This window comes from Zophobas morio, unplaced genomic scaffold (assembly GCF_036711695.1).
Source record: "Zophobas morio isolate AGI-343-1 ecotype UQ-CSIRO unplaced genomic scaffold, CSIRO_AGI_Zmor_V1 ptg000005l, whole genome shotgun sequence".
Taxonomy (NCBI): Eukaryota; Metazoa; Arthropoda; class Insecta; order Coleoptera; family Tenebrionidae; genus Zophobas; species Zophobas morio.
Window position 1 is genome coordinate 9,286,604 of NW_026972110.1, and position 11,871 is coordinate 9,298,474.

The window sequence follows — 11,871 nt, forward strand, 5'->3', positions numbered from 1 at the left end:
TGTTACCGATTGAAACAGCTTAACCGATCATATCATGTGAACATACGTGAAGAATAGATATGACGCATTCTACAATATTAACTAATCTCATTTCGTATTGTTGAAATGAACTGATGAAATCTATATATTCTTAAACTGCAAGTAAATAATAAAAATAAAATGAATAAGAATTTGCTCACTAATCCTTAAGAAAGAAGAAATTGACAGATAGAGATTTTATCATCGAATGAAGCTCCACTCTCTTTAGTGCATTTACAAACCGTTGACAATACTCTACAAATTCACCTTTTTTGAGACATGCCGCAATTAATTTTCAAAAGATTTAAACTTATCCTAGGAAGATCAAAGGAAAATCGAGTATATTAGGTTATTATCCAATTACACCTAAAAAAATATTGTAAAAGCTGTTGCCTACAGCTTCGCTTATGAACTTTCATCCTCTATTTTACCCCCAACTATTTACATTACAAAAGGAACCTACTGCCCAAATTTCATCTTTCTAGCTCAATAGTTTGGGCTCAGTGTTGATAGATCAATCAGTCTCTCAATCGGTCAGGACAAACACTATTCCATAGCTCTCTCTTTCTAAAGACGGCCCCAGAAGTTAATAATGTTGTGTACTCCAACCAATGTAATCAAAATAATCTTAGTTGATCAAAACATGGTTATAAAAAAGCCTTAGATGGTCTGAGTCACTATTTATTTATGCAAACTTCTTGGAGAAATTATACATTTACAATCTTTCACCAACGTGTACTATTTGCAGATATTTTTGAAGTAACTATCCACCTTAGTGGAGTGTGCGTTGTTGCTTTTTCGAATTACAAATTTACTTTTTATTATTGATTCGCAGCTTTTACAGCAGGGCAGTTTTATTTACATAAAACTTACACTTAGAAATAGTTACAAGAATCAGAATAACTGAGAAAATTGGACCCGACCTTGTGGTCTTCTTGTGAATGCTATGCTTCGAAAAGGAAATGAGCACTAACTTATGTCACCAACAACGATCTCTTTTTATTCCCAAATAAATGAACGGTATATCTTCGAAAAATTGAGTAGCTGTTTCACATCGACTGGCGGTGACATTTTAATAATGGCTTGAATCTTTTCAGGGTTTCTATTCCATCGGGCAAAATAACAGATCCAATTCATTACGCTCGTTGGAATTCGAGAGAACATTTTAGTTGATTCATTTTCAATTTAAAGTATCTCAGTTGGAGGTCCTGGTTTCTTATCAAACTTTATCGATTTGTTTCAATTGCTTGACGAAAACCAGGCTTCCTTGGTGTGAGCCAGAGTAACCTATTGGGCGAAATCATACATACATGGCATCACACAATAATTATGTAGTGTGTGAAAAATTTTCCCCAAAGAGAGCCCGAAAATTAGACAATCGGTCGCCAAGGTATCCCGGAGTGGAGATAAGCATGATTTGCATCCATTAGTGATACTTCAAATACGGTCACTGATCTCAGACGCGTTAATGGAGCTAACAGCACCAGGGATGTGGCATTCTTCTAAAATTTCCTTTAGTATGCAAATCTTCAACCCAAAACCTGCAGAGGGATAGGTTTACTGAATAATACCAAGCCTGACTTCCATAATCGATTGCGGGTCTTACTTTGTGAAGGATAGCATCTCCAAATAGTCTGTAAAATAGTTTGATTTTTCATAAACTGTAAACTTATCTTTAAGGAACTCATACTACTATGAGCTAACAAAATTTGTTTTAAATAGAAAACAGGATGTCGATAGTGGAGGACCTGGACTTAACACACAACTAGTCTAAGTTAAAGAGCTTTCGTTATTGGGTAAGTTCAAGGAGGAGACTTAAGACTTGGAAATGTTTAAGAAGTTTCATTCTCTGACGAAACAATGTTGTAAGCGCGTTCTACAGACGAGGGTACAAATAAACCAGCTCGTGCATGCCGGTAGAGATCGATGGAACGCTTGGTGCAAAGTGAATGCTTCTTGGAACTATAATTCGGACAAAAATGACGCCAAATATAGTTTTTCATATAAACCGATATGTTAGACTTTCTTTCATTATAGAAATTTTGACAGCACAGTAATGTTGGAATTAGTGTTACAATATTTTTATTCTCAGGTGTTAAAGAAGTATACAGATATATTAAAAATTTTAATGAAACATGTGTATTGGAAGAGAAATATTCTTTGCATTTAATAAAATAAGAGTGTTCGCATTTTGTTAACGCATTGGTTTTATTTTAGTACAGTGTACAACAAAATTCGTTTCAAATTTACAAAAGTATTTTATTTTGAATCTATATTAAACACAGCAAATACTACAAGATGCAGTTTCACTATTTCCTATTTACCTAATTCTGTACATTAACTCATCGTCCTGTGCACTGTCACTTTCGTTTGAAAAGTCCTTTCAATGCTTCCGTAATTCTTTATGCTAGGCAGACTATTTCTATACTTGAATCTATCATTCTCAGGTCTTCCTCTTGGTTTTCCTCTGCTTCCATACCTTAGTAACCTATTTGTTTTTGAATCCGGAGCCACCACTTGTAAAACCGTATCTAACAACTTTGCTTGCTTCGGAGGCGGCGTAGGATTATCAATAATGATCATAGCGTTATGCTTCCTTTCTAAAGCAGCATTCTTCTTCATGAGCATTTTCGCTTTTTTATTGAGCAACTCTTGAGCTTCAGGATAATGCGACAGGGCTGAATTTAAGTCGGCTTTGCTCAGAACAAACAAATTTGAGTGCCCTTGAGATCGAACGTCGGCAGTTCTTCGGTTCATTCCTGGTATTCCTAAGAGACTAATTTCCCCAAAAACCGAGCCTTCGGAAAGGGTGGCAAGAACTTCGTTTTCTGTTCTGCCAATAACTTGGACTTTTCCTGACTGGATTATGTACATTTCTTTACCCACGTCTCCTTTTTTGCAAATTATATCGCCAGGAAGATAAATTACAGACTTTAGCTGTAGGACAAGTTCACGACGGAGAGCTTCATCACAGTCTGCAAAAAGTTTTACTTTGCTTAGGGTATGGATGTGGACATTAATGGCTATATCGGTTTTCATTTTGTGAGGCAAGCAGTCCATTATATTGTTCTCATCTACAATAAAAATAGATTTTTTAGTACAAATGCTACCATAGTACACTAATAATAGCAAATTTTGTTTCGATAAAACACGAAAGGTATTAGTGTTAAGTTAACAGGATCACGTCTATAGTAAAAGTGGAAAATAAACTCCCAAGAACTCAATTAAATCAAAGGAAGTTCTGTGGGAAGAAAAAGAGAGAAAATCGAAAGTGTTACAAAATAAATGCAAACATGAAAAATATTTCAGACAAGTCAAAGAGATCTGGGAAAAAAATTAATAGATTTTCCTTTTTTATGCCATCTTATTAATTGATTACCAACTTTGTAACAGCTAGTTATGTTGATACGTGAAATTAAAGTAAATATTTATTTCTCTCTATTTTCCTAGTTATTCCACAACATCAACACCAAGCAGGAGTTCGAATTTTTATTTATTTTATTTTATCTTTATTACGCATGATAGTCGAACGAAATTAGATAAGGAATGAGTTTACACTTTAGTCAAAGCTTGGAATTAAAATTCTATCGGTAATCTGTAACTTACCAAGCGTATGTTGAGTTTCCCAGGTGTAATTAAACCACATCTGAACACGTTTTTGCATGTCCTGGGGCAAATTCAGTCGTCTCATGTATTCCAGAGTTTCGTCAACTAATTTCCTGTATTCTGTCTTTGATCTCGTGGCAGTTGAAATTATATCTCTTATTTGGCCAATTAACAAAGCAAACACGAATACTCCCATTAACCATGAGAAAGTCATAAACATATACTCAATTTCCTGAGTAGGTTTAGGATTTTTTCCAATAGAGGTTGCAGTTTTCGTGGCAAAATAGAAACATTTAATATAGGCATTATTGACACCATCAAACACAAAATTATTGCTTCCAATTCCTTGCCAGTCTGAGAACGCATAGTATGCACATGCATTTAAATGTATTAAATACATCATGTACATCAACGTTCTAGTTATTCTTATTACATAAGGATTAGCAAGAAGTTTATCTACGAAACTGAAAAATTCTCTAAAAGTATGTAGCTTGAAAAAGCGTGGAAATCGTAAGATCACCCGGTCAGGTCCCAGCACAAAATATAGAAGATCCAGTGGAATCAACGATATCAAGTCCAACTGAAATCAGAGTTTAATGTAACAATATAAGAAGCACTAACGGATGTTACCTTGAAAGCTTTCTTCTTAATGTAGTTGTGTCTAAGCTGCGCCATGTCAGTAACCCAAAACCCTTCGTGCAAATATTTGACCCTCGGCTGGATGAGGATCATGTCGATAAAGTAAACAAAATCAGCTATGTAATCAAACGCCATCCACACGGGCCTATTTTGAGGTGTCTGGTATGGAAACGTGCTCCTCAAAGGAATGACCCATGCGTTATACATGACGGACATGGCAGCAATTGACATCCACGTAATGTATACTTTACCATTAGGATCAATAATTTTGTTGTCTAACACATACTTTATATTTTTGTACACGAAGTTTGATTTAGTTTTTGTTTGAGGAACTACTTCGACGCTAGTTTCAGATGTGCTTAGTTTAGGTTTGTGCGGAACTGACGTTGGTTCGATTGTTTCTCTGCTGCTGATAGAAGAAGGTGTTGCAGGAGTTTCTATACGTTCTCGGGCAGCTTGGGCACGGGTGCTGAAGGCATCGACGAGATGACGAATTCGATCCTGGATAAACTGACGGTTTGCCGTGCTAGAAACATAAAAATATAAGTTGAAATAATCAACTCTATATTATAATTAAAGAGAATCTTTTAAAAATGTCTACTTTCAGAACGAATACATCAAACAAATGATTGATGGTGTAATCGAATGTAGACAAAACCCTTGAACGTTTCAGTCTAACATTTTTGCCATTAAAATCTTGTACCTCGTCGTCTTCTCGAGGTTCTGTTTGACAAATAAACTTCAACATCATCAAACAGATTTAAAATATATGTTCAAAAATGATGTTCAAAGGCTGATGAAAATATTTCAAAATATTGTTAAAGAGACTTTGCCTTAAATTTGTATCAGTGCACGTTGTTTTAGGTACAGGCTGTCCTGACAAAAATAAATTTGGAACGTTAAATTTTATAGACCATCCACAAATTTAGTATTTTTACGACTTTGCCTTTTCCAAACCTAAACAGATCAGCCTGACCGTCGTAAAAACAGGTAACAGGAACATAGGAAGGTCGAGAAGTATGCCACCCCAATACGCTACCGGAATTGGAGCTAGTGTCATAAATTTGCATCTAATAAACCTGCATTATTCGTTCACAAGGGTGGCAGAGGAATCAAAGTCGTAAAACCACTAAATTTATGGACGGTTTATATAATTTGTGGGAGTTCATATAACAGAATTCTTTGAAATTTGGGTTTGATATTTTTGAGAACACAGAAAATTAAATAAAATTTCTGTACGTTATTTTTGTTCCAAAAATGATATAATTTTTAGACAAATAATTTCAGAAACTATTTCTGTTTCTTCCTTCCTAAGAAAGGATGACATCATCTCAAAATTTTAAGAAAATCTTACTTGAATAATTTAATTAAGTCTAACAATATTTTATAATAAAAGATTAATTGCTGCAATGTATAAATTCTTTGAAATGTGTTAGTCTTGAGGTCATCTTGAGTAAGAAATAGTACAACATAGTAAAATTTTCTAGTAATAATAATAATAACAGTTCAACAAAAAATTGTTAGTTATTTACATTACAACATACGTCAAAAAAACATAGCGAAATAGTACTTACGTAACATATAACAAGTAAATAACAAAATAATTCAAAAAACAAATGATTTCAACAATCAAAAATTTACGCTAATACCAATAGTTGAGATCTTCATCTCCAAAATTAAAACATTCCATTAGTAACTGCGTGACAAAGACTTAACGTTCGTTAAACAAATTTTAACCTATCTTCGGTTCGCCTATAAATAAGACTAATAAAACATTATTATTAGTCAAAAATTTAAAAAATGATTGAAGAAAATATTTTCATAAATAAACAAATTAATAATGGATTGTATTTTTCTTACATTACAAAATTACTGGGATCAATCACATCAATCACATGAGAATTTCATATTTCATGGATATACTGGGGAATAAGAAAAATCCTTTATTAGGTTATTACAACATCCATTACATCAAAATCGCTCATGCTTATTCTGATATCACAATCGACAAAAGGTGGTGTTGCCATAGTATTTGCTCATTTATTATGGTTTTGTGCTTTTTTTCATAATTTTCCATTTTTAAGTTTTATGTGACTTTTTCTTTGTTTGGGAGTGGAAGAGTGAAAGAGTATTGGCAATTGTGACCATTATTTAGTCACATGATTTGCGTCATTCGCCTACGGCTCGTTTCGCAAACGTAGTCTTGAATATTGGCTATCATAATTGTTCATATAATAATAATCTGAAAAAAATAAGGATTAAATATTCACTTAAAAATTTAATAACTAGGGGAAACTATCTGTTTAAAATATCAGGGGCAGCCGCGCGTGCCTCCTCAAAATCACAACGTCTACATTGAACGTAGAAAAGTCGTAATTTTCAATATTTAAAAAATTATCCGGAAGTTTGTGTCAAAATTATCAAAACAATTTTTTTATCTCGCTCCATTTGTATCAGATGTATCAAAACTTACATCTAAAGCAAAGACCAAATCATGACTCATTTAGACGTTTTGTTTACACCGTTGCCATGAAAACCACGCCTCTAGTCGCTGTATTTGGTTGGAATCGGGTCACATTTGAAACAATGACCGCTAGCAGTAATTCAACTACGGGAATTCATTTTCATTCTGCGTTAGTGAAATTGTCTGATTTTAAATAAAAATGATGAATTCAGTTGAATATTTAATAAAAAAACGTCTTTTGTCTTAAGACGATTAAATTATAGTGAAAAATTTAAGTAGAGCCACCCCCGATTTATTTATATAAAAATGTTCATGGAAAAACGAGAGACTTTCATAGATAATTTAATGGACATAACACGTATGATAAATTTTTGTGGATGTGCGGTTGTGAAAAAAATTATAAATTGTTTTATTTTGTGTGTCTCCTCAGTAATGAGTTAAAGCACTTTAAAGGTATGTGAACAAATTCTTTTTTACTTTTATTGAATGTCTGTTAATTGGTAATAACAGCCTGTTTTATTATCTTGTATATTCAATTCATTAATCAAATTGTGTCTCCCATTTCAAAAGGTCATAAGCCTGACTTACATTTTAAACATTTAACTCGAGAAACGAGAGTTCTTAAAACTAAAGAATTTTAAATGTTGATAAGAGTTGCAGTTGAAATTTGTTCCTATTCGATTTGATCAAATAAATAATAAACTTGAAATTTTCCGAAAAATTTTGTTTTTAACCAAGGGCAATTGCTTAAATTTATTATTTAAAAATCATAAAAAAAATAATTCAAAATAATTGGTTAGCAGACCTCAAAAAATAACTTCTAAATAATTTTATTTTTATTACCATCACTTCTGTCTGATTTTTTAAATTTGGGGTAAGGGGAGCCTTTGAAAAGATGTGGAAGACGTGGGGCGTGGTTTAATTATTTTTTATATAAATGTCACAGTCTTTGAGAAAAATTGAGGGTAAACTAATTAAACTACGCCCTACGTGTTTCACATCTTTTGTTTCGAAGTCTTCCTATATCCCAAATTAAAAAATTTGTACGGTAAATTATTATTATGTAGTATCAAACATTAATTGTCAATTTTTGAACCAAAAAAAAAAAATATATATATATATATATACCATAACTCGATTCAGTGCGTATAAATATAAGACCCACAATGGTACGCTATAATTGAAGACAACGTGGTTATTATTAAAAAAATAATAATAATTTTAACTGTATACACAGTTTCATCTTTTTTTTCTGGTGCATGGTTACAACTTCCCAATGTAAAAAATCATAATAAAGTTAAAAAAACGTTACAAAAATATTTAAAGTTTTCATTCGATTCTCAAATATATTTTAAGTGAGCAATTTGTAGAAATTTTAATAAAATTTTGCAATTCAGACTATGTATATTATTCACAATTTAATACAGTTCGTTTACACTTTATTACAAATAAAATATTATTCAAAGTAAGTTTTATATTTCCATTGAAAACTATGCATTACACGGATCTGCTTCAGGAGTGGCACGAGCCTTGACACCATACTAAGTAGCAATAAAAATACTGCTATTAATTTAATTATTTTTCGTGGAATTATTTTGCAAGTATACCGAATACCAAAAATAGAACATGGTGGAATAGTTAGTAGCCAAAATCGTCCTCAACAAAAGTTACGATAGCTTACGAAAGCTAAAAAATGTCAATAATTTTATAAATCAAAATGCACCAACACTTGATACTCGATTAGCAAAAATTCTCTGTTTATCCCCTCTAAAAACTTGATGACGTCATCTCAAAATTTAAAATATGCAAAATAGTATGGGTTTGTAATTGTGGTTTACCACTACTTACACCCATTTTTTTACAATTATTTATTCTACAGAATTTCTCAAAAAATTAATGAATGAAACACTACATTTTATTGATTAGAGCAACAACGGCTTATCTGATTTTTCTGAAATTCTGGGAATACAATACTGTTGTAATTGCAAGCTACTAATATTAAACTGTGACTATCCAAGTTGATATGTTTGTTCCTACTAAAATGTTGATGACGTCATTACAATTTTTTTTTAAGGAAAACTCACTTGAAACATAACTAAGTAGATTAATAGTCTATACTATTTTTATTCCTAACACAAAAAAAATCAGAATCCAATTGTTTCATATATCTTCGAATTTATCTAAAAAAATTAGACTTGTTTAATTGATTGTGTTTCCAGGACAACGAAACTTCTGGCTAAATAACTTAAATCATTTTTTTTTTGTTTCTTTGATGGGAGCCACCGAAAACTCCTAAGTAATTTATTAAAGAATATTACAGAGACTAAATTCGTAGCATTTCTAACACGGAAACTCTCACGTTTTGAATTGAAGCTCAGTAACAGAATAAATCTATTATGGAAAATAAATTAATTGCATGTTGGATATACGGTCGCGGCCAGAAAATCTTGGACGTCATTTACCTGTCATTTTGAAAATTTTGATTTAGTCCATGCTTTATTGTCACTTTGATATTTGAAGTTTAAAAGATTTGTCACATTTTGTCACATTTGTCACGTCGTCGCATCCAGTGTTAGCATGCCTGAAGCGTCAAAAATGACAAAACTAAAAAATAAGGTTACAATACTTAAAGGTGTTTCACATTTTGTGACAGAGGAATGACACTAACGGCCAAAATTTTCTGGCCGCCACTGTACCTGAGACCAAAGGGTAAAGCAATAATAAAAATATACAAAATTAATGTCAAATATGATCTGTAATCATAACGCTTACTCATTTGAAGTAGAGAACAACACATGTATTAAATAAGACTGGACTAGAGTATAGTAAAACATCTTGCGCTACACAATTAGACAAAAGTGTCTTAATAAAAATATATTTTTTGAAGTTTTAATAATGATATAGCCTACATGTGGATGAAACAGTAGTTGTATATCTAAATTAATTCCAAAAAACTGATTTTTAAAGAAAATACCATCCTAACAGATTTGGTCTACTAGCTAAAACCCAGAGTTTCCCTTGTAAATGTATGTTCGTTAGAGAAGCTGTTTCTGGTCAAAAAAATACGAGAAAAAAATCACATAGATCAAAAAAGGGGTCCTGAGATATTCCATATAAAATTTTTGCTGTACCCGACAATACACTGTATAAAATTATATTTATTAAATAGACTCATTTAAAATTCGATTTATCAAATTATTATTTGGGGGTTTTATGCCTATGTACCAAATATTGTATAGTCGTCCATTTTAACCCACACCACATACATATATTGTACCACGCTTTCCCTTTTTTTTTTAAATATGCACTAAAAATTAAGTTTTACTATTAAACAAATATCCAAAACGTTACAGATTCTCTGCTCTAACAAGAAATGTTTTTAAAATACAAGAGGCGTAAAACGGTGTGACCTGTCTGGGTTTTTGTCAAATATTAGTCCTGAAGATTCTAACTATACACTGTCCTTCATACTTCATGCAGAATGAACTCAGCACGTGAGTTATTGCATATTTAATTTACATAACTATGACAGTTTTGCAATTTATTTAAGTGGGGAAGTTTAGACATTTACTTTTTAGCGGTTTAAACTTTTGTACGAAAATACACAATATTTTACTTTCTTTTAAAATATAAAGTTAATATAAAATATAATTTCAAAAAATTATAATCTAAATTTTGACTTAATGGACTTTTGGAATTTTTTATCGATATATAATAAGTCCAGTTAATTTAGGACAAAATTTATGATAAATACGACTTGCCCCAAGAACCACAAAAAAAGGTCTTGCTGATTTAAATTTTAAAGTAATGATTTTTTAGGTCGTCTGCTTTTCTTTCCATGACCTAAGTTACGTTTGCCCTAAATTTAACATAAATCTAAGGCGATTACAACTCGTATCATAGAAGAATCATCACCACTGCGAATTCCGAATTAAGTAAGCCTTATATTTTGTTTTAAATTTACGTTGTCCTTCGTCCGCTTCCTAAGCGATAAAATCACATTATCATAAAATAAAACCTACGTGGTTGCCGCCACATTTTCCAAAGACGGTGACCTGTTTTTCTCACGGGCATCACTTTGCACATTGGCACTTTTCACACGAATGGTCGAATCACTATTAATGTCAATTTTGGTGTATCTTTCCAGTGGTCCACTGCACCACGATGACGCTGCTGTAGTAGACGACTTATCGGTGACTTGGTCCAACGATAACTTTTCCGGATACACCATTCTCTGCAAGCAAAACAAAAAAATGTTTGCTTATATGGACGAAGTGAACAACATGAACGACAAGTGGCGTCTGAACTAGCCTTAAAACGCTTTGCGATACCGTGTTTAGAATCGACAAATGGCATCGAATATAATTAAATAAAGTGATTTAAACAATTACTAGCATCAGGCAATTATTTTGTTAAGTGATTACCTTTTTGAAGCGGTAAATGTTTTCCATTTCTGACTATTAATGCGCGTTGCGTGTCATCCAGTTAGCTACTAGAGACATGAAAAGAGAAGACCGACGAACAGGACGAAGGTAACCATGGTTACCCTTATTTTCAATCGATTTTGAGATTAGATTGGACGATTATTAAAATTAATAACTGCTCGGGCCTTGTGGGTGGCACTATTGTAATTTTTATGGGATTGTTATTATTAATACCGTCGCATTTTGGCAGGATAATTAGAATGATTCATCTGTTTTTCGATTGCATGTATTGAGACAATAAAAACATAGTCGGTTTATTGTCCCAACTGCGGAGTCATTGGACAGAATGAGGTAGAATTTGCCTTGTAGAAATTTCAACAGATCTGCCCGTTTTCAAATTGCCAAGCTAATTTATGTAGACTGCATGTCGTTACATGTGTAGCCCCCAAAAAATAAAAAACGCCCGACCTATAACATAATGTTTCTTTAATAAATACTATAAGCTCATAAGGAGAAAAGTAAATTTAAGGATTCTGGGTCTAGAAGTTTCCCACATATATTATAGTTTCATTAATTGTCGTAAAAAGTTAGCTAAAATCTCGTGTTTTTAAGTGTTTGTGTGTAATGTCTCTCATAGTCATAAGTATAAGACTGTTTAGTGTTGGTAGCTTAAACAGCGTTATCAATCAGTAGTTAAACCAACCTTAGCTGATTAGTGTA

General features: G+C 32.4%; 1 protein-coding gene across 1 annotated transcript; it reads right to left on the reverse strand.

Moving 5' to 3' along the window:
* Positions 1 to 2,201: 2,201 nt before the first annotated feature.
* On the reverse strand, positions 2,202 to 11,220 carry Cngb (Cyclic nucleotide-gated ion channel subunit B). Its single transcript, XM_064078763.1, has 5 exons — positions 11,152 to 11,220; positions 10,750 to 10,961; positions 4,255 to 4,789; positions 3,625 to 4,204; positions 2,202 to 3,092 (listed from the first exon to the last, which is right to left on the reverse strand). The coding sequence occupies exons 1-5, from the start codon at positions 11,176 to 11,178 to the stop codon at positions 2,356 to 2,358; spliced, it is 2,091 nt and encodes a 696-aa protein (XP_063934833.1). The 5' UTR covers positions 11,179 to 11,220; the 3' UTR covers positions 2,202 to 2,355.
* Between the last annotated feature and the right edge of the window lie 651 nt (positions 11,221 to 11,871).